General features: G+C 37.2%; 1 protein-coding gene across 1 annotated transcript in view; it reads left to right on the forward strand.

Moving 5' to 3' along the window:
* The window catches only part of LOC136836757 (plexin-B-like), a 524,153-nt gene that overhangs the window by 487,057 nt on the left and 12,492 nt on the right, over positions 1–24,604 (forward strand). The window contains 6 exon segments of the mRNA XM_067101308.1: positions 1,045–1,178; positions 1,924–2,125; positions 2,425–2,571; positions 14,633–14,695; positions 16,387–16,540; positions 17,296–17,463. Of these exon segments, the coding sequence (XP_066957409.1) occupies positions 1,045–1,178; positions 1,924–2,125; positions 2,425–2,571; positions 14,633–14,695; positions 16,387–16,540; positions 17,296–17,463 (868 nt within the window).

Below are 24,604 nucleotides of genomic sequence, written 5' to 3' on the forward strand. Positions count from 1 at the left end.
TAATCTCCATCCAAATTGTGTGAAATCATTCGTAAGATAATCTTCCATTTTCTATTCTTTATTTGGTTTGTTTTTTGAAGCATTTTCTGTTCCTTTACAATTCCATATCGTTGTACGTTTGTTATTAAGAATTCCTTGCGATAATTGATTCTAGGTTTTAATTTATCCAGGACCATAGTGTTCATATTTTTGTCTCTCTCTCTCTCTCTCTCTCTCTCTCTCTCTCTCTCTCTCTCTCTCTCTCTCTCTGTGTCGTCCAGCTTAATTTCATTACAGTCTCATAATCCCTTCCTTCATTCATTTTTTCCCATCCAGTGAGAACTTGTTTCTTTTAAACAATTTTTGAGGAGAGTATTGTATTAAATTGCCTGGGGCTTAGCGTTAAGTGTAATGATAATCCTGGATTTAGGGGGACTTGTGCGAAAAGAAATTATTCGTATGTTACTGGCGATGTGTTCATTCTTTTATTTTTTAATGTGTATTCAATTTTTAATGTTGCTGTTGTTTATGAAAGGTGATAATTTTTTTATCTTTGTTTAGTCTTTTGGTTTGTATATATTAATGCTAAGGATAAGTTTTGTTTCTCAAATTTCATTATGAATAATATTGTTGTTAGCTATTCTGTATATGAGAAATAACAACGAAAAGCAAATTAGATAAAAGTTATAAAACTACGATACGAGACTCGAGTTGACCTGCTTAATAAGAAGACATTTGCATGTAGTTGGAGGTTCTAGCGACACAGCTACATGACTAGGAAGATTATTCCTTAATTAACCTCAAGAAAACCGTTTGGTGTTGAACCCTACGAAAGAAGAGGTAGTTTTTATGCGATATGCATTCGTAAAAATACTGTACTTGCTGCAAAAAACATAGGCAAGTTTTATTTGCCTTGGAAGGGAAACAAGAAATTAATCTTTAAAAAAAACACCGAGTATGGAAAGTAAATTTTATTATATAATCTAAGGTAGAGGTTGAGTTAAACCTAAAATTTCCACTGTGTTTCACAGTAAGCTGCTATTCAACTATTCCTATTCTTTGCAGGGTCGATCTCACGGTGCGAGGACGAACTATGACGTGGCTATGTTGCAGTTCGAACAGCTGATAGGAAACAAGCATTTCCTGCTATCTTTCATCGATACCCTCGAATCACAGAAGTCGTTCAACATAAGAGACAAGTAAGTATCTGTAATTTTGCCCGTCTGTATTTAAAAAGAATGAAATGCCAAGGCAATATTCCAAAGTAAAGAATCTCTTTCCTCGGATGACGTGTTGATGATTCCTCGGATGACGTGTTGATGAATCTGAAAAATGGAAGTTAAAAGGTGTAGATAAGACTTAGCTGCACATAATCTCTGTATATAAAGCAGTGTGTGCATACGTACATGTGTGCAAAACTCTGCAGGAAATAAAACGAGTGTGCAACATCTGCATCAACAACCTGTCTTCTCTCTGTGGCCATCCAGTGCAGCCGCCTTGTCAGTTATATTGTTGAAGGTGTGATTTATTTTGTGCCTCCGTATTGTTAGGATATTTAGCGGTGCTCTTCTTTTTTCGGTCCTCCCCCAGTACACGAATGTACAACCTGTTAACAGTAATGGGAAATATCCTCTTACCGGCTTTGATTTCGGACTGAAAAGGATACGGTTATGACACTGGAATGTTGCAACCATGTAGCACTAGGAAGAGATTTTCTGACCCATAGCCGATTTTCTGACCCATAGCCGATTGTGTATAGCCATTTGCATCTAGTGGCTAAATTTCTGTATGCTTTGTTTATGTCATATAGGTTTCATACTGTATTTTGTGGAAATATGTACGATTCATTGTTACCAGAGGCATTAAAGGCAAGGGGATGGTTTTGAAAAATTTTAATTACTTATTACTACCGCTAATACTCATAGTGATGTTATAATTTTTCAGAGTAAATGTGGCCTCCTTAGTAACCGTTCTCCTGATGGGTCGAATGGAGTACTTGACAGAAGTATTAAGGTGCCTCATGCTGCGATTGGTGTCTGCTGCTGCTGCGACCAAACATCCGCAGCTGATGCTCAGAAGAACGGAAAGCGTCGTGGAGAAAATGCTAACCAATTGGATGGCTCTCTGCATGTATGGTTACCTAAAGGTAGGTTCTGAACCACATTTGTGTTGCGCCACATATGCAATGGTTAGGTAGGGTGTGTAGCAATAGTGATTTGGAAGGTGCTTTTATTTTTACTCTTACCTTGGGCGCAGAGGCCGCTCTTTTTCGAGAGCGGTATTGATAATGGCCAGAAGTTGATGCCTTGTGGTCGTCAAAAGTTGTTTATATCAAGAAGTAAGATCTTTTGGTGGTGAGAGATCTGGTTTGAATTTTATGACCCAAGCCAATCAAAGGCGATAGGTTTTTTTTAAAAGTCAATTTTAATGGTTTCTTTTTCCAAGGGTGATGCGGGGACGGCCCTGTTCTTGCTGTACAAGGCCATCAAGCACCAGGTGGAGAAGGGCCCCGTTGATGCAGTCACCCATGATGCCAGGTACTCCCTCTCAGAGGAGCGACTCCTGCGGGAGCAGGTCGACTTCAATCCTGTCGTGAGTATTGGAAAATAGAACGTTGATTGGAATGTAGGATTAAATTGAGCCCTTGTTATTGGATGAACGTGAATCAGTTTAATATTTTTCTTTGTTCTGAAATGGATCGAAAGGGAGTTCTTTTCTACTGATTAAATGCAAAAAAAAAAAAAATTATTATTAAATGTAAAAGAAAGTTCTTGGCATTCGAACACCTTAGATTTTATTAGTTCACACGAATAATATAGACTAAGATTTTATTAATTTGATGATTAAAGATGCCTATTAAATTAGGATAACAACAGCTTAGATTAGAACAAAAAATGTGAAAAATAGCTTTGAACACACTTGGTGCTTGTGGGCGCTTGTGGGCGGTGCTTTTGGTCAAACGACCGGTGGGCGTTGCTTACTCTGTTCGAGCGGTCTCACTTTTATACGTCCTGGCTTCTGCTGCTGAGCTTCATATTTTTTTTTTTCATTTGGTTTTGCTCCCAGATCAGCGGGAATGCATATTATTAATGTGGCTTTGATTTTTTTTTTATTAGTTTGAGACTGAAAATCGTAAAGGGTTAGTTGAAACGTCCTTTTCACTACCAAACCAGAACACAGGAAGTGAGTTTGTTTATGTTTACAGGAAAGTCTCGAGTTCTTTTATAGTTAAGTTTGTAAAGTATACTTTTCCTCTGTTAGGGTGTTAATTTTATTTCATAACCTTTGTTCAATTAAAATCGTCATCACCTTCTGTTATTTGAAATTTAATTTTTTTTGAAGACTACAGTAACTAAAGTTTCTTATTTCTCAAGAAAGAAGAGCCTCAGACAAGATACTAGCCTGAAGATTTACACATGACATGAAAGCTATTTTTTTTTTACATATTTAATTTTCAGACTTTATTCACTATTTTTCGTCATGGCAATGGTGAAAGCCTGACTGGCTGTATCCTCTTGGCGTAAAAGCATTATTTCCACGCCGTTATCTTTCGGATTTGCGAAGGTGCAAGCTGAGGAGAGAGAGAGAGAGAGAGAGAGAGAGAGAGAGAGAGAGAGAGAGAGAGAGAGAGAGAGAGAGAGAGAGAGAGGTTTGAATATGATCGCTTTAAATCAGTTTTGTTGCGGTCTGTAATCTTTTCCCCGGGCATTGTTTGCGTTAGGTGGGGGAGAGGGAAAAGTCTAGGGTGGAAAATAATTACAGTTTGGAAGCGTGGACACGGTTTCGCTGGGGAGAGGGGATGTAACTATTAAAGGTACAATGTTGGTACAGCCAAAATCAAAATTTGTAATGTAGCGTTGGTGCAACCAAAAAAAAAAAAATTAATAAAAAATTTGTGGGAAAATTTAATCTCTGGTTCTGAAATATTGAGAATGTATGTTGAAGAATGAGGTACGTACCAAGCGGTTAATTCCGTTTAATAAATACATGGTAATGCAGTGTAATTAGACATTTCCAAGTCCTTTAATTTTTCATTGAAAAACTGTTCACTTTTGTTTAGCTGGCGAACCCATGCAAAATTCATCATACTGTAAATTGTTTTTTATTAATTTGTAAGTTTTGCGTCAGAATCTGTAAAGTTTTATTGTGTAGTTTATTGAAGTTTATCTATAGTTAATGCTTTTAGGATGTTTGGTTAGAGGTAAGGATGTTTTAATACATTTTAACCGTATTGCATACGGTTACATTTTTATTCACTTTTGCTTGGTATTAGCTGCTGTAAATTTTCACATCATAAAATATGAATTGAAGATCAATACAGTTTATGTCCCGAATTCTTGACGCAAATTTAAGAAAATAGATTTAGTTCTTTTTTTCTATTTTGAATTGTTTGTTATTTTTGCATCATGAAGTTTTTGTAAGGAAATAACACATTAGACTGGGGGGGAGGGGGGGATTTTTGTGTTGGGAAGGATTTATAATTCATTCGGAGGGAATATCGTATAATGGTTTCATCCGAATGGGGTGTGGATTACCTCGTCCGAGGTCTTCCCGTTTTGATGGTATGTATATTGATGCAGCAGTGAACACTCACGTCAAGTTCTCTCTCTTTCTCTCCACCATACCTGTGACCCACAGCAGTCGTCTATCAACCAAGTACATAACTCACTGCTTTGGTCACCAGGGCCAAACTGGATTTTTAGGGAACTCCCCTATCTGCCCCTCTTCGTCCGTTTTGCGATTCGAACATAGGTCGTATAACAGAGAGAGAGAGAGAGAGAGAGAGAGAGAGAGAGAGAGAGAGAGAGAGAGAGAGAGAGGGTAGGCCACAAATATGAAAAGGAACGAATTCTAGTTTCTGCAATCTACGAATGGAGTCTTGAATTTGGGACCCGGGGAGGCGGCGGGTGGGTGGGTTTTGGAGTTGGCGAGGAAATAGTAAATATAATGGGGTTGGGGCGAGGGTAGAATAGCTTTAATCTGGGGAGTGCCTTCGGCATTGTGTTTTGGGCGAGGTTGAATAGAATGGAGATTTGAGGTGGTAAATGGCTTTCATTACTCCGGAGACGTTACCTGTGCACGTGAGATTATGAAAGAATAGAAGATAAAATGATGCAAAAACAAAAAGTGAAATAAAGATCAAAAGAAACCATTGAGGATTCGAGTGCGCCGTAAAGAACTGTTATTAGGTTGTGTCGGATGGAAAAATTCCCATGGAACTGGCTACGCGCTTCGATTTTATAATGTTATAGACTTGCTGATTAGAGTCTGCAGAAGACGTCAGGGTTCTGTTTCCCTTAGATGCTCTTTCAGATTTAAATTAGGATTTAACATGCTATTGGTATATCTATTGGGTGAAGCTGGATTGATCACATGAGTTTTTGGTTGTTAGGATAAACTTCCATTGCTGTTTATTACAGTTTTTCAGGTAAAGTCAAGGTGATATCAATAAAACTTATGTTGGGCAATAATATATTACAGTGCTCACTTCACTGAGTCATGTACTCCTCAAGGAATATCATTATTAATAATTATAATGATTTAACGACCAGTAACGGAACTGACATTAATTTTAGAATTCTTTTGGGAAAACTCTCTCTCGTATTTTAAAGACCATTTCCTATCCACTTTGCCTTGTCTGCGAACTTTCCCCATTGAAGCCCTCAAGGTTGAGATCCATAAGTGTCCCGCCAAACTTATAATGATTCATGCAGATTTTACGTGAGCATTTTAATTGCTGTGGACACCAGTGATTACTCCCAACAATAGACTCCCATACCCCTCAGTATAACCTGAACATGGACGTAAACGACACCCCTTTTTCTCCGGGTTGTAAATTTAGCGCACGGCAGGAACTCATAAATTGTGGATATTTTATATGTCAGGGCTAATTGGATAAATATTGGGCTATAGAAATCTAACTGAAGTTAACTCTTTCACTCCCTGTAAATTTTGAATTAATTTGTATTAAGAGAACGTGGGAGGTATAGCAGAAAAAAATCCATCTTGATTCTTAGTGCTAGGTATAGATGTTAGCGGTCTGGATATTTAATATAGCAGACAGACTTAGCGAGACCGGATGCCAAAAGTTATGAATAGTTGGAAATTTCGCTGCGGTTGTGAGAACTTCTAGGAAACATTACGATTAATATAATTATTCACGGGTATAATGACAGTCTCATTTATTTTGATTACAGTATCACGCAGTTTTATTCGTACACTCCATAGTGAATAAGAAAATTGTCATTCCACTTGAAGCTAGAAATTAACTTGAAGGATGCATTTTTACCCTATTGTTGGGAAGTGGAGTATTTCTAAAGACAGTCTAACATATTTCATTCCTTTGGAATTTATTAACTAAATTATGAGATTCTCTCTCTCTCTCTCTCTCTCTCTCTCTCTCTCTCTCTCTCTCTCTCTCTCTCTCATCGCCGCTTCAGATGACCGTCGGTACTTTTACTCCTCTCTGCGGTTGATGCATAGTGTTTTGATGTACGCTCTCTCGCTAGTGTTAAGGAATTTTCACATCACATTGAATATCACTTAAATATTCACATACTCACTTTGACTAAAGTCGTTTTCTTCGTTTCTTCAACACAGCTACCAAAGGCATAACATCTCCTCTTTCTTCATTGTTCCCTCCCTTACTCTGATATTCCCAGTACCTGCCAAACCTTGGCTTTTTGTTTCTCTCAGAAGTCTAATGAGAGATACCAGAGGAAGAGTAACTTGGGTGTCTCACGCCTTCAGCAACAATTTATTTCGCGTGATGCGCTGGTGGCTGCTGTAATGTCTTGGTTGCTCTTGCAGGGATCAATGGATAATTCATAGCAGCCTGCAGGATAGTTTGCCCGTCCACTGTAGATAATTCAATAGTCATTACAGATTAAAGGCTTAAACTTAGATCGTGTGGTAATCGTTGTCAGATTCAAAGAGTAGGAGGTTCAGTTTAAATTGAATTTGTCTTTCTGTTTTTCATTTGTTTTTAACAAAGTTGGAATTCAATACATATTTTTCACTTCCATCTTATTTAGAATAAAGGTTCAGCCGGAAATATTTGAGAGATAATTTTATCTTTTTTTCCAAGATTCAAATAGCCTTGGCTGATTGGATGGAAATGGCCCGCGTGAGTTTCAGTGAGCTTAGAAGAAGAAAAATAATTGAATGTTATGGTTATTTTCTCCATTTCCATAAAAGATTATAGAGATAGAAATAAATGGACCATGTGACTCTCTCTCTCTCTCTCTCTCTCTCTCTCTCTCTCTCTCTCTCTCTCTCTCTCTCTCTCTCTCAGTTTTCAGTCCGTGTGCGTGCGAGGGGGGATAAGGCATGACTTTAGTTTTCCATTAGGGGCTCCATTTTCACCATTACCTTTGGGATTAATGGAGAAATCTACGTCGAATAACAGCGAGGAGAGAATGGATACGTCTCTTCCTTATTTGGAGCACCACGATACTTGCTTTTGGGTGACGTATTTTTCCCTGTGGCGTCTGTGAATTTTTGTGGAAATGATAAATGGCCGGCGGGTCGCCTTCTCCCTTTGTTACATCTCCTCATTCCACTTCTGAATGTTTGTTGCCGAGCTGGTGATGGATATTTTTTTAAGAAATGTTTGCGGAGAGGTTGTTGGAGTTCATAAAAAGAATAGTATTTTTAGAAGAGATGACGATATCGATTAAAGAATTGAGTGGACTCTCTCTCTCTCTCTCTCTCTCTCTCTCTCTCTCTCTCTCTCTCTCTCTCTCTCTCTCTCTCTCTCTCTCATCTGTTTAGATACATTCAGGGAGTTACGTTTCATCTGTTTCGATATATTCGAGGAATTACATTTGCAAATATTTCAATTATAGGAGACATGAAAACCAGTAAGTATTCAGTTTATATAGAGCTCTTCTTGTGATAAGTCAAGTATTGTCTGTAAACCAAAATAATGGAGCTACGATGTTTCAAAAGGTCTTTTAAACAGTTGATTAGTTACAGGCATTCGAGTACTGAATTTATGTTCTTGCTCTTTGTGAAGCCCCATTGAGGACTTGAATGTTTGCAAAAGGTTTCTTCTTGGAAATCGACCCGTAAACAATAGGGGAGAGTGGAGGTTTGTGCTATATATGCACCACTTATTTACTGAAAGAAGTAATAAAAGGCCCAGAGGGTTAAATGCGGGTTAAGAGTCCTGATAATATTAGAAAGCGTACATGAAGAGAATTAAGGTGGAAGGCGATGAAAAGTAAAATTGTGCCCATGCAAAAGCGCCCAGTGGCCGAAAGGTGGATGCTTAAAGACGTGACTGAAGCTGCCTATTCATACCTTGGTTCGTGGAACGAAGAAATAACAATACGTAAACAGAGAAAATTTCCAGCCCACACCAACACAATTTATGACCCTTTTACTCAAATACGCTTCATTATGCTGCTATTATTTTTCAACCAAGAGCGTCTTGTGCACTTCCACCATTCTTTTTACCTGGAAAGCAGAGGAGGGAGGAAGGAGTCCGTTGCGGTTCAGGTTGTTTTGAGTAAACTCTATTTCATGTTTTCATGGAATGAGTGTTGTATCCACTTTCCTCCATCTAGAGAAGTCGTTTTGAATGATTAATGCTTTAAAACTATAACGTTCTGGTTTTGTGTGTGTGTGTTTGTGGAAAATGCGATGTAATCACATAGATGATATTTTTATAAACTGTTGACAAGTGGATAGTAGTGTTGTACTTCATTCCGCAAGAATATCTGCTCACAAATGCAAACAATGAATGTTGTTGAGGTGACAAGTATATTTTGAAATTTCCTAATGTCAAGATAGTTCGACTTGAGATAGGTGAATTGTGTATAAAATTTTTAATGCACGATGTCACTTGGTACTGAAGCAATATAAATTCTCTCTCTCTCTCTCTCTCTCTCTCTCTCTCTCTCTCTCTCTCTCTCTCTCTCTCTCTCTCTCTCTCTCTCTCATGTGTATTTAAATAGTGCGTGTACACGCGCACTCGTTCGGCTGAAAATAAGATCTATGGAAAAGCTATTGCTTGCGTGTTCTTGAATTTAATTTGATTGCATCGTCGTGTCTCGCCAAGTGAGATATACTGGCTTACTTATTTGCTGCGCACGGAACGATTGATTCTCCTGCAATAAAGCAGAATCACACAACCATGCCCCGTATTTTATCTTTGGTGGAGTGAACGAGATTCTACTTTTGCCATGTCAGGTCGTTACGTTGCCAAAGTTTCAAATAGTCTTTCATATAATAATAATAATAATAATAATAATAATAATAATAATAATAATAATAATAATAATAATAATAATAATAATAATAATAGCAAAAAGTGTTGCCAGGGTTTAAAAAAAAGTACCTCATTTAGTAAAATCTTTTTTCATTTTGGTCAGTAACACAGAAAAAGTCTAATGCTAAGGAATGATTAATTGAATATTATAATGTAAAATAATCACAGTGGGGATCTTCAGATTAAGTTAGTATCATTAATCTGGTGTTTATGACATAAATTTACAGAACTTGGGTTTTTATAGGTGTGACATTTTCCATATTTTTCGTACTTAGGGGTTCCCTAATGTGTAATCTCTAAGCTTTGAGCGTAGTGATTTTTTCACGTGTATACATTTTTTCACGTGTATACTCTCCCTACCTTTTTTTCTTTTATTGGTGATGCTTCTCTTCTACATAAAAGTGAGAAATCATAATTATTCACATGGTGGGTGGGGGGCGGTTATGGGATCCGTCTAGCAATATGTTCGTATGTGTAGGTTATTTCGTATGGTTGTTTTCTAAGCCAGTGGGCTGTGAAACCCCATGTTGATACAACTGGACTCCCACACCCTCCATGCATCAACACAATGTGTCGTACGTCAGGATGAACTATTATTATTATTATTATTATATTATAGAAAAATATTTTCCACATTTCATGATTGTAGTATATTGATTATCATTGTAATTTTTTGAGTTGGAATTTTTTTTTTTACCAATGGCAGTAAGTTATATTATAGATGTTACTGTGTTATTGTATTTCTCGCTCCACTGCAATACGTAATGTACAAGGGAGGAGAACTTGGTTGTGTACCTATCAGCTGTACAAATGCTCCACCTTCCGAGCCAATGAGCTGGCTTCATGCTTTTCTTTGTCTCGAAATCGGACTGAACTTTTTATGGTTCTTTTGATTTATGTATTGCAATTGAGACTTATGGGTCTTTGTTGCTCTCAATTGCTCCTCGATTCGCTCATGTTTGTGGAATTGAGATTTGGCAAACGTTTCAGTAATGAAGCACGATACTGAAGAGAAATGAAACTTGTACGCATACTGCTTAGTAGTTTAGTATCTGGCTATTGCTGTTAAAACATAAGCTGTTTTCCTTTTTTATTCTTAAACCTAGACCTTTCTTTCTATTTCATCTTTATTCTTCTCTCCATTTTCTCTTAACCTATCAACGACCAGTCTCCTTAATATCATCAATAATGGGTAGTCGGGAAAGAAGGTTTCTCATACGGGTATTGACTTGGTTATGAAAAATGACGACTAGTGAGAAATTGCGAGCCGTTTTTCAGATAGGTCGTGGCAGGCCAAGTCGATAGGAGAGAGAGAGAGAGAGAGAGAGAGAGAGAGAGAGAGAGAGAGAGAGAGAGGTGGGGTGGGTGATGGCTCAGTGACAAGGGGAGGGTTTGACGAGCATGGAAAGAAAAAGTGTAGATACCTTTTCCTCATTCCGTTTAATTCTTAGATATTTCTTTCTTTGTCACGGTTTATATCATGTTTCTTGTGGCCGTTAATACTCCTAGAATTGTCTTTTTTCATGGAATTATTTTAGTGTAGGTTGATGACCTTGTGAGAAAATATAAAAGTTTCAGTGAGAAATATTTATAGCTTAGTATATTGCTCTCTCTCCCTCCCCACCGATACTTCGCTTCGCGTCATTTTGTTTGATCTAAGTGTTAAAGTATTTTAACTTTTTACAGGCATCTTCTCTCGTAACTATTTGACGTGAGATGCCACAAAGGTCATCATTCAGTTGCAAGAAAACCTGAGACATCCCTCCCTTTCTGAAAGGTTTATTCCAATACTGAATACTCTCCAGTCCACTGCTTTTCCATCTTTATCTTGTAATTGTAATTCGTAAGGTTTTTTTTTTTTTTTTTTTTTTTATCGGTAGCAATAGCCCGCAAGAAGTAGAGGCATATGCGTATGAGTTTTCTAATGTCTCACAAATATAGATTTTATATCTACAGTGTGAAAATAATGTAAAGATACAGCTTCATGTACATGGTCAATTTTACCTGTATGTCGTATTTTACCTTCATGTCGTACTGGACTACGTTAGTACTCCGTAAAAGGGAATCGGTTTGAGACAGTGTTTAACGCATTTTAAAATTAGTAAATAAAAAGTGTGAAAATAATAATTTACATTTAATGTCATTTATGTCATTACAATAGATTCTTAGTAATATTACGTTTTCTCTTATGGTTTTAAATTGTTTTCTACTTTTATTCTCGTGTGTGTGTGTGTGTGTGTGCGTGTGTGTGTGTGTGTGGGTGTGGAGTAGGGGAAGGAGTGTTTTTTCTGTTTGTGGTCATGTTCTGTGCAACTTCCCTGCCAACCAACATGAAAGAAGTTGACGTCTCCGGGAACTATATAGATGGAAGTTTTTGGCCATTAAGCTGTCAAAACGAGATTTTACTCTCTGTGGAAGCACTCTGGAAGTCGTAAAAGGTAGTGGGTAATTTATCAGCCGGGGCCAAATATTGACTGGGAATTCGGCGTCTGTGCCTCCGTCGGAATCCCAGTCCCAGGAGGGACTGTCTGCTGGGGATTATGGTGATGACATTGATGGGCGAATCAGTTGAACCTTTGTCATCTTAGAGATCGAACATTCTCTTCTCTCTCTCTCTCTCTCTCTCTCTCTCTCTCTCTCTCTCTCTCTCTCTCTCTCTCTCTCATGGTATAGTGGAAGTGCTCAGCTCACAAAATGAGGGACCCATGGGCACGTTCCATAAAATCCAGGTGACCTCAGCAGTGATGTATTTACTTAGTTGGTAGCCAACTGTTGTGGGTTACTAAACTTGAGATAATCCTCTGTTCACTCGGGTGAAATTATTCACAGAATATTTCTCTCTCTCTCTCTCTCTCTCTCTCTCTCTCTCTCTCTCTCTCTCTCTCTCTCTCTCTCTCTCTCTCTCTTAGCAGTTTTAGAAATCTGGCTATTATTTTTTATCTAGCTTTGTATTGCCACTTTTTAATTATTCTCCCCCTTTTAGTGTTCATGTATAAATAAAATTTAGTCTAACTCGATAGTCTTGTGAATAAGGTTATCTTAAATGAATATGCTTAATCATTTAAGAACTACTTTTATTTTTCAGCAATTCGAAATTACCTTGGATGGCAGTTAAATTAAATAGAGTTGTGGCGGTCCGCCACTTTGACTTTGTTCTTGAAAATATATAGTTATATTTCTTTGTTATACTTCGTATTTTTAGGTATTTGGGTGGATACGACAGTAACCTCCTGCAACGTTATGGGGTTTCTCTCTCTCTTTTTTTTCCAGATTTAGTAACACATTTGATTAAAATCGTTGTTTCATAGAATTTTTTTAACTAAACATTGTTTCTTTCCCGCAACTTCAACAGTTACGACTTCCTCTTCTCTCCTCTCTCTCTCTCTCTCTCTCTCTCTCTCTCTCTCTCTCTCTCTCTCTCTCTCTCTCTCTCTCTCAATGTGCTCCATCTCGCATGTCCAGATCCAATTCGCAGGTGGCGTTTGGATCGCATATTGAAAAATTGCTCCATCTTCCTAAATTGTATAATCAATGAAGCTTGGGCCCCCCGAACAGGCGGTCAACAGGGACCCCCAGAAATCTGGTAAAGAGAGCTGCTGTTACCAGAGGTGATGGAATAAGGTGTCTGGCGGAATGAAGGCGGGAATGGCCCTTCATTGGAAATGTAAAAAAGGGGAAAAGGCGGCCGTTGAGGGAATCTTTCAAACTGAATACCGAATTGAAACTTGCTTCCTAGTCTTTGGTTTTTTTTCTATAAGGAGGTACAGAAGTATCTCACAAAAGAGTCAGTAGAGCAGCTGTCAAGTGAGGGGTCGTATCTCACGACTTATATAAGGAGGCAAATTTATTGTTGAGGAAAATGGGGGAAGTGGATTGATAGCTTAGTGAAATATTGGCAGTAGAGGTACATTCAGTCAATTGAAAATATTGGTATATTTGTCGCAGTCATTTACTACTGTTCATTGACCAGGTTTTAGGAAATGATTCGCAATTGCTGAGAATTTCAGAAACATTCATAGAAACATAGATGGACAGCCGGTTAGAGTCTGGGCTTGTTGACTAAACTGTTGATTCAATAGACATGTAAAGAGAAATAATATTGTGATACTACCTGACTACACTTTAGTGGCAAAGTCTGTGAAAAGTAGTAATCGAAGTTATAAATTATATATATATATATATATATATATATATATATATATATATATATATATATATACATACATACATACATATATGATTACGCCGTTTGCGCACCACCCACAGCCCCACTTGAGAGATGTAACTTGCCCAGGTTTCGTCTTTATTTTTAAGCGAAAATACCTCCTTAAGTTTTATTGTTTGAGTTTAGGTTTATCCTCTAGTATTGTGTATTTCTATTTATGCATGCATTAGTATGTTGTGATTATGTAATTAGTACATGAATACATTTACTGTTTCAACGAATGTTGTTAGGTTGCAAAGCAGCACACTTGTTTCCTCTTGTTTTCAGATGGTCAGATAAAATCGAGATTCTGGTAGCTTATAGGAGGCCGAAGTACATTACAAGATAATTAGCCATGGATGCAGAAAAAACTAATCATATTAATTTGATCTAAAGTGAAATGACACAATGAAACATTTTATTTTCCTTTTTGGCTTTTAATATCGTTTGTAAATACTGGTGTGTGGCTGCGGTGGAGGAGGTGTGATTTTAATAAATAGCAGAGGCAGTGCGGGAGATGACACAGCGACCTTCCTCGAGTTGGGAGGACGCGGCAACCGCTATACCAGACGGAAGGATGACTCTCCTCTTTCCCCCGGGCCCTTGAATGATTTCCTCTACTCTGGGAGTGAAAGGTTTTCTTACTTCTTCGACAGATAAAATTCATAAGCTAAAGCCTTACAAGGAATTGTTTTTGTACCTCTGGTCACACGGTTTCCCGACCTTCCTTCGTGCAGTGTTCTCGAAAGTCTTCGAAGTTCTAAGTAAAAGTTTAGGATTTAAGAAGCATCTCCCTGATTTTATTTGACGAACTGTTTGACAAGTTATTCTTCTTCCCTCCATTTTATGTCTAAACATGCATCTTGAATTTTTCCCTGTCACTCCGAGACAGACAATCGTTACATGTAAACTTCAATTCTTTTGTAAAAAAAAAAAAAAAATTACGGAAGCTTCTCCTAGATAATACTTCCACATCACCCAACGGTAACATACATTTTGACCTCCAAGTCCTTTCGCCTCCTGAGAGTAGACGAGGACTTTCTGCTCCGAAAGATTGAATGATTCCTTCCGTTTGGTTAGTTTGTCGTAGATGTTTTTTGTTTTGCGCTCGCGCGCTCGTGTCTACCTGCTGCCGAGCCCCTGTGTAATATCGGCTTCCTATTCTCTCCTTGCAGACCATCCACCTGCTTCATGATGATCCTCACTATGAAAAAATTCCCTACCAGACCACCTACAGTGTATGTATGCCTTGGGCGCTGTACACATACTTGGTGCACACACTCAACACCTCCCCCCTCAATGAATGAAGATATAATTAAATGAAAACTCTGAACTCTTTAGAATTCGAGACCTAATTTGGTGAAATGGTTGCCCTAACACACGTAAACACTGGATTTTTTAAAGCTTTTTTGCTGGCTCTCTCAGCTTTTTAAATTGCTATAACAGCAGTTTGGACTAACATAAACTAATTAAACACTTATCTTAGTTTGGTTACTAAATTAAAGCATAAATTCTAAACCTTGTGTAATATTTCTATAAATCGTTTCTGTGAGTTTTAAGTGCCATTACTGGTACGGTCATTGCTGACAATACCGTATTCGCCAATCGTGACAAACAGGCAATGAATGAAATAACACCACCGTTTGGAATGCTTTGTAGTTTTGAACATTTAATGAAGAACTTGCAAGTAACTTTGTAATGGTTACTTGATGTAATGCCACTCATTATTATTTAGTTATATTTTAGTTATATAAAGGCTAACGCTTGTACCACTTGATATAAAAGCTTCTGCTACATAAATCCTACATGTTATTGTAAGGTTATTATTAATAAACTAAAATTACTAGTGTTCCGGCATTGTGACGCTCGAGTGTCTGTAGCTTCGTGAAGTTGATCAATCTCATGTTTACCTGCACATTGTATGCATTGTTGTATATAATATGCATTAGTTATCGATGTACTAGAGGGCATTTGCCATTAATGATATCATAGAATTAATGTTCTCGTAAATCATTCGGACTAACAGCTATCGGAATTACCCTGCTTTCACAAAAAATGTATTAGCAGTATTAAAAACCAGACAAATGGTGCATTATCTTTCATGAAAGTAGCTCTCTATTTATTGTTGCTGTTCTTGGACTATTGTTGTTATTAAGGTGTTGGGACGAACACGGTATGACAACAGCGCCTTCTCCAATCCCCTCCTCTTGTAGTTCTTTGTTTTCTCTCTTCATTATTTTTATTCATTTGATTTGAATAATTTTGCTTCTTTTCTTGGCAAGAGCTCTGTGTTTGTGGCGTGAGTGAACCTTTCTCGCGCGAATCCTCACGCCAAAAACCAGTTCTCTTCTCTATCACCTGTTTTCGTAGTACTTAGAATTACTTCTTCTTGTATGGCAAGTTTGATGAAATTGTTAAAAAAAAAAAAGGCCTGATCTACTCATACTAAAAAGTCTCTTAACTGTGATGTATTTCAATAAACATTTTAACCCTGTAGTGCATTTACATGAACCAGGCCATTGATAATTTTATTTTTTTTGTATGGTTGCCATCACAAGAGGGGTATCTAGCAGCCTATGTAGAAGTCATTCCTTAGCATATAACACCGCATCTATTTCTCCTAACCCTTTCATATTAGTTTCTGCCCTTGCACGAGTAGACAAAATATTTCATATTTTGCAAGTTAAATGTATGGAAAGCGCTTTTTATCGCATTAGAAAAATATTTATAATGCAGTTTAGCTCACAGTTGCATTTTAACGTGTATGAAAGATATTGCCGAACTCTTTTTTTTATAAGTAAGGTTAGATTTTATATTTACTTTTTTAAGATGCTAATTTTCCATTTTTTCTAGCGAAAATGTAAAAAAAAAAAATATGATTACGAAGTGATTGCTTAAGTTAACTTGCTTTTTTACTTATGTCTCACAGACCTTAGCGATGTACGCCGAGGAATATGAGGAGAAAGTGCAGGTGAAAGTGCTTGATTGTGACACCATCAGTCAAGTCAAAGCCAAAATCTTGGACGCTCTTTATCGCAACACACCTCACTCGCTCAGACCTTCCGTCCATGAGGTTGACCTTGGTAAGTTCATTTCGTTTCCCCAGGTTACCCAGGCAGGCTTGATTGATATGACCAGGCTCACCGATGAATGTTCATTTTAAACGTGTTAGCTCTAAAGGTTTACAAATGAAGGGATCGATACAAATTAGCTGTTTATTAATATAGTCGTGTGGCATAAAAATCTCGAAAGTATAAAATATTGAAATAACATCAGCTGTTTATTAATACAGTCACTTGTCAGAATTTTTTTTTAAATATAATGTTGAAATAATTGAACATCGTATTTCAATGTTTACGGAAGAAAGTTGCTGCTTTGTTTGATTACTTCATGTCTAATGTTTGTAATAAGAATGAGACCATCTTACTTTGGCAAAGTACAATAATCGAAATATGTCTTGGTCCGTTAATCTTGAATTTATTAGTATTCTTATATCTACTGTATCTAGAACCACTTCATGGATTTTTAGTGTTTTAAGGTTTTTGAGGTAAAATATTTACTGTTCTTGTGCACATTACTCAGGAACTGAAAGGCCTTTTATTTATTTTGCTATCACAGTGTCCATATGCATAAAGACAGGTAAAATTGAATACAGAAAGGATGAATAACAAGTTGTAGGAGAATAATGTGTAACTGAATTTAACAAAAAAAAATTGAATGAATATAATACAAAGTAACTTAATCCAAAGCCGAGTAGCCCCTTTTCTAACATGTTTTTTTTTTATGCTGCACATTAAATGGATTGCCGCTAATCAGCGTGTATTGTGTGTTACTGCAGAATGGCGTCACGGTCGTGCAGGTCGTGTGACGTTGAGTGACGAGGACCGTACGACCCTGGCAGGCGTTGGTGGTTGGCGTCGCATCAACACCCTAGCGCATTATGGCGTCAGGGACTCCGCCGTTATGGCTCTCATTCCCAGGCAGAATGATTCCTTCTCATCGAACTGTGAGTAGAGTGTATATATATATATATATATATATATATATATATATATATATATATATATATATATATATATATATATACATATATACATGCATACATATATACAAAGTATATATATACATACATATACATATATACACACACATATATTTATAGTTATATATATATATATATATATATTATATTATTTATAGTTATATATATATATAGTATAATATTATACAAATATATATATATACACATTTATAGTTACACATTTATATTATAAACGTATATTATACATATGTATAATATATATATATATATATATATATATATATATATATATATATATATATAGAGAGAGAGAGAGAGAGAGAGAGAGAGAGAGAGAGAGAGAGAGAGAGAGAGAGAGAGCAGTAGTAGTAGTAGTAAAAACAACGCACTATTTACTGTTGCGCTTTTAATTGCCGTATTGATGGTGAACTCCCCAGTGCTGAAAACTTGCGTAGCATTAGCTGCCCTTTGTATACCTATGTAGAAGGCTCATCAGCAGCTAATCGAATCCCTTCGTACCCTGTGCAATTGACCTTTATCTTGCACCCACTTTCACACTTCCAAGACATCAGGGCCCTTCCCTTAAATAACTTTGCTATCAATGCATTTAGTATTTTCTAGGTTTTCCTCTCCTACTCCCTGTTAACACTTCGAAATATACATCTTTCATCACTGTGTTGTCAAAAACCACTTATCCATCCTTTCACCTAAGTTAATCTCTTAACCACTACTACGTATTTCCCATTTCGTACCTTTCCAATTTTCCTTAATTTTAAATCATACATGCTTTGGAAACCACATCTCTACGGCTTCAACCTGTTTGCTCTCGTTTGATATTAAAATCCACATTTCACATCCATAATGAAAGTTTCTCAGAAGTCTCTTCATTCCTTTATAATTTAGCTTTCATATAAAATATTTGGCATGTATTCTGCGACTATTCTTGCTGTACTTACTCTTGGATTCACTTTTCTCATCCTACAATCATGAACATGTATTTACTCACAACTTTCTCCTTTCAGACTTTGACTAGTAGTGGCCAAAATTATTTTTTGCAATTTCGCAGATCTCTTCATTAGGAAGAACATCATTTAATTATGAGAGCTTTAAGTAGCCAGCGAAGGTCAAGAAATTTTTATTTGGTAGTTCTCATGCGGAGAAAGAAAAAGACAGATTTGCTTGGTAGCCAGGGAAAAAATAGTTCATATTTGGCAGCCAAAGCACGTCTTTATTTGTAAGGGGTGGGGATGGGGGCAATCCAAAGGTTTGGTGCCGTCTGCAAACATCGACCATTCCACATACCCTGTAAACTCCCTATAAACATTCTTAACGTGGTCCTACTTGAGCATCCTTCAACTCTGCCTCTCCATTTATTTTCTATATTTAGCCAGTTCTCAAAATACTCACTCCATCTACCCTGGACTGCGCAAGTTCAGACATCATTTCACTCTATTTGAATATTTTTATGTTGAGATCTGTTTGTCCTTTATCCTTGCATTTACTGCCCTGTAGAACAGGTTATTTTTCCTCTTTTTTTTTTTTTTTCCACTTTCCACCCTTTCAGATTTCCATATTCATTAGGGCTTATTTTTCTCTCACTTTCTTTTGATTGTTTTATAAAATTTCTCTTCTACTTAGTCCATTATATATATATATATATATATATATATATATATATATATATATATATATATATATACTATTTCTTATGTATGTATATATGTATGTATGCATGCATGTATATATACATGCATACATACGTGTGTGTGTATGTTTATATTATATATGTTTTATAGGTATGAGTTCTGGAAGTGTGTTAAGTAGGCAGTATTTTACTTTAATATTTGAAAATTTTACTCATATGGTATTTTATGCAAGAGCAGTGTAGTTTTAGAAGAAATAGCTTGCCATTTATGCGGATATATAACACAGCATTATAGTTATCCACATTTGGTAGTGAATTTGAGCATAAAAAAGTGCTTAGTGCTGGGGATGATTTTTGTTGTGATGGTTAAATTATTTTCAGTGGCCGATTTATTTTTTAAAGGAAAAAGTAACGTTCATTTTACCAACTCCCATTTATTCAAAATTTACTTAATTTGTACATGTGCAGTGGTTATGTATGTTTTTGCGTAAATTACATCTAAAGATGTTGACCCTTAATCGTTATTTTCACTTTATCCTGTTGTACTCCAACTTTCCTCCATCTACAAGCGGTACGTTGTAAATAAAAAAAAAAAAGGTTCGTTGGTGTTGATGTAATCTTTTAGCTATCATGCAGCTGGGCCAAGTTGAACACTTCCTTCCCTCTCCAACAAATAACGCATCCATCTTCGTCTCCATATTATACAGCAGGTTCTCGTTTACGCATTATGTTAAACTTCCCCGTAAATGTGATCTCGCCAAAGGAACTCTCTCTCTCTCTCTCTCCGTTGTATATCGCTTGTGATGCGGACAATATTAAGATCATTTTACCCATTTAGTTTTGGAGTCACGTGATTATTAGGCTTAGATCTGGGTACTCGTTTAGAAGAATTTTGTGGGCCAAAGCCACTCACTACCAGTTTCTATATAAAATATATTTATTAAAGACTAAAAGCAGTGGTTGTTACTCGTGCGTCCTCCCTGTTATCACAAGTTAGCGTAGCGACCAACATTACACGATTACTAGCTATCGCGATCAATGCTACTTAGAAAATAAAGCTGAATGCCGTAGTGGCCAAAATTATATTTTGCAACTCTCTTCATTAGAGAGAACATCCTTAAATTAGGAGAGCTTTGGGCAACCAGCGAACGCCGAGAAATTTTTATTTGGCAGCTCTCATGCGGAGAAAGAAAAAGATGGACTTGCTTGGCAGCCAGGGAAAAAATATAGTTCTTATTTGGCAGCCAATGAAAAAAAGCGCGTCTTTATTTGGGGCTGTGATCCAAAGGCTTGGTGCCGTCCTCCTTCTCTCCGTATGATTGAATTAACTTTACGACAGTTTCTTCTCAGCAAACGATGAATTTTCATGAGTGATTCTCGGCCAAAGACTTGTATATCACGCTCACTGGATTTACGACGCGGAACGCTGTTGCTGGGGGAAACGCGCGCACACGCACGCTCGCCATATTCATACCCTACTCAAGCTGTGTTGAAGGGGTTTTGTAGGCTTCATATATTAAGAGCTGGAAGAAGTAATCACGTTTGTAAATAGTAAATGGTCGCGTGAGAAGTATGAGAATATGTTGATGCAATAAAGATTTTATTCCAATAATTTATAGCTTCGACATCATGTTTATTTCACTGTTATTTGTATGGTACATGCTATATCGAATTATATATTTTTTTGAACAGTTTTGAAGGGAACTTGACGTTACGATATTGTATTTCTTAAATCACTGACTGCAGACAGTCATAAATTTTAAGTCTTTAAGAGGTACGTTTTCCATCACTCTTGAGAAAAACCCCATTAACACTCATTATTCCCTTACTTTGACACAGGTAGGTGCGAGCAGATTTGATAGATTTCGGTCTTCTTGTTACAATGAAAGAAATAGCTTTCAATTGCATGCTGTAATCCAGATTTCTTAAATTTACATACAGTTTTAATTAAAGTCTTTTGAAAATGAAAACTTAATTTTTTTTAAATACTTTTTATTTTACCTCCCCAGATATGCCAGTTCATGGCAGGAGATGATAGATAGATTAATCAGAGTAGGATGTAGAGATGTTTCTGCTCTTTCCATGGGAGAAGGATGTGGGAAGTCATATGATGGGCAGGTGGTGTTGATGGGGGTCATGGAAGAAGAGGTTGAGGGCGAATGACCGAGATTGATGAGGTTAGCGGTTGATGGCTGACGCTGGAAAACAATTAGTAACTTCGAGTGTGGTCACATTATTTTTGGCCCAGCATTCGCAGGCGATTGATTATGATATAAAGCGATGATTCCTTTTTTCTGCTTGTGTGATGGTAGTTGGGTACCTCAGTATTTTGTAGTCATAACTTCTAGTAGAATGATTCATATAAAACACCTTGAAAACCATATCTTGGTCTTTAGTTAACGTTAAGAAAAATTAAATAAAAAAAATGAGAATTGTTTTTCGTTTCCGTTTATGTAAATAGGCTCATTAATAAAAATTCATTGAAATCGGAAAGTGTTAAGTGGGCTGAATAAATCTGTAGTAATTTAATTGAATTTTATGTAGATACTGAGTGAATATATAGCCGTCATGCATCAGTGCGTAGCAGTTTTATAACCCCCGGGTCCCGTCAGAGGAATAGGAGCCACGTCAATTTTTCAGTTTTTTATGAGCCTCTTCAGTCCCATTGGCCTTAACGTTATGAGGTATTTAGAAGGGAGGGGTTATGGACTGGGGTTGTTTTTGTAGAGGCATCGAGATGGGAAGAAGAAAAAAGTTTTGGGTGGCTGTTAAACCAGGGGAGCAGAAGTAACAAGCTTGATTTGAATAATTGGAAAACTTATCAGTATTACTTTTTCTACAAGGTTGCGTCTAAGTAGAATCGTCCTTAAATGGACATTGCTGTGTTAGATACGAAGAGTTTACACACTGTTCTCGCATCGTCCAAGTGCAGAACCCGCACCATTGATTTCTTATTTTATAATATACAGCTCCTTCCACCTACTCTCTCTCATTCCGTAGTCCCTGACGACCAAGAGCTCCCCTTCTCCTTCCTTGTCGTGTGCGTACATGAAGCGTACCCTAAGTGAGCAGTAATTAATCATCGTCAAGAGTGAAGCAGCTCCTGTTTCTCAGTCGCCCGCCCTGGACAACGGTTTGTCCGCCTAATTACCGAACTGGTTGTCTGCAGTCAGGGACTTGGGCGGGATGGTTGCCAAGGGAGGCGCCCTTGAGAGAAAGAATGATTACGAATCAATATTATTTGAGTGAATTTATAGAGAGGCGATTATCTTCAATTGTCAGAGTTTAATTGTTTAACTTGGCGAAGTGCTCATTTACATTAATTAATATAAGCAATATTTTATTTATGTGAATTTATTGAGAAGCGATTATCTTTAACTGTCCGAGTTTTCGTTTTACTTGGCAGAGCGTTTATATACATTAATATTAGTATAGATGCAAGATTCAAAATTTGAAAATGTTTAGGAAACCGGAACGACTTACTTCTTTGACAAGCATGAGAATTCACTATTTAATACCTCCTCTTCTCTACTGTATTTGATCCAATATAAAACGAAGATACAAATTTTGTACGCGCCTACCTGGAGGTTCGTTGGCGTATTATTCACCCTGTGCACCTGCGTGTCAAGTAGCGGGAAGGTAATTAAAAGAAAGAATAGACGAATACAGACATATTGCGCTGCTTTCATTATTTTACTCGGCTCCCCTTTCTGAATGCTGCTGCTGGCCCTACCCCTCCCTCACACATTCCCTTTGTTTTTTTATCCCCGGCAGTCATGATCTTTTGTGTTGCCGAGGTCGGGCGGTTTAAAAGTGTGACTTGGAAACAAATGGCTTGGTAGATTTAACATGGTCCCTTCTCCCTTCACCATAATGAGTCTCTTCAGAAGGAATAAGGCAGTTTCTACGCCAACTTTATTTTATTTATTGTTTGCTTCAGCGGTTCTGCTAGAACTATTTTGTATTCTGTTAGTAATATTGAAACTGCCTCTCGTAATATTGAAACTCCTCCTCTTTCATGTTTCCCCGCCTCTTGAAGTGAGGATAGTTTTCTTCAGCGCAAGGTAAAGTTCTACAGCGATTGTTTTTAAACTAGCGAGACCTTCCTTTTACTCAGAAATTATCGATTTCCCGACGGTACATAAGCCAGCGGTACACTATTTATGCTATTCGAGTTTAAGTTTTTGATTTATGAATTAGAACGCTGGACTCATTTTTAGTACTAATGAAGATCGTTGTTTAAAAAGAAATTGCCTTCTTATTTGTGCTGGGAAATTGGCAGAAATCGCCGATTCTTCTTATTCAGAAACTTGAAATTGTCAATTGAACAGTATTACTCGAGTATCATGGTGTCAAAAGCATTTATGATTGACAGGTTTCAAGGGGAAAATCCAGAGTGATATTCGTCTTCTACTTCGTATTGATTTTGCTATGGTGATTTTCGATTCTGTGTTGATGTGAAGATGTTATGATGTGGAACAGATTTAAAGAAACATTTTGGTATTATTAAAAGTAATATACTTTCTCTGACAGATACAACTTTGTCACTTATAATAAGTATTTGGCCGTTTTTACAAATTATAATAATCCGTTTAATTAATGAGCTTCGGAAAACAGGCGCCCTTTTCCTTTGTGTAATAAATTTAAAAATTATAAATTTCCCGTCTTTCCAACGGACTGATTAAACTCGTTATGATCATTTAAAAGTTGATAGATTGAAGAATAGATGGTACTGAAATGACGTCGGTTACTTTATGTTTTGTACTTTATTTTTCCATTAGTCACCATATCGTATTTTGTGTCATGGGTTTGGGTCACGTCCTTTTGGTAGTTGACTGTCAAGGTTATTGGTTTCTGGTAGATACTTTCATGGATATTGTGTATCATGCTAAGTATTATCGTCAGGGGCTCAGTACGGCGCAGCAAATATTGAAGTATCATGCTAAGTATTATCGTCAGGGGCTCAGTACGGCGCAGCAAATATTGAAGTATGTCTCTTAAGCAACGTCGTACTTAGTCTCCTTTGTGCGCTAAGAATGTCTCCTTCGTTCCTTTGATGTGTCTTGGCGCGCCATAGTTAAGATTGCTTCATTAGCCGCTTTATGGGAGTAACGTCGAAAGAATCCGCGGATATGTAGTGTGGAAACATAACGGCATCGTTGGAGTCCATCTTCACCATTTGTCATGGCGGAAGACTAATGGAATTTCCGTCGTTGTGGTCATTTTGTGGTCCGGGAGTCGCATTGGCAGAGGAATGATAGCTTGATATGGGTTCCCCCTCCCCCTCTTTTCTTTCTTGTTGCCACGCCCTGTCACCTCCCTTTCCCTTTCGTCTTTGTAAATCCGCTGCTACCTCTTTTCGTTTCCACGGCAAGACGCGGGCTGTTCACTGTTTATGGGTTCCAGTGCATCATCCAACGCCGCGTGATACAAAAGTCTCTTTGAAACTGCCACTTACGT

Source organism: Macrobrachium rosenbergii, chromosome 56 (genome assembly GCF_040412425.1).
Source record: "Macrobrachium rosenbergii isolate ZJJX-2024 chromosome 56, ASM4041242v1, whole genome shotgun sequence".
Taxonomy (NCBI): domain Eukaryota; kingdom Metazoa; phylum Arthropoda; class Malacostraca; order Decapoda; family Palaemonidae; genus Macrobrachium; species Macrobrachium rosenbergii.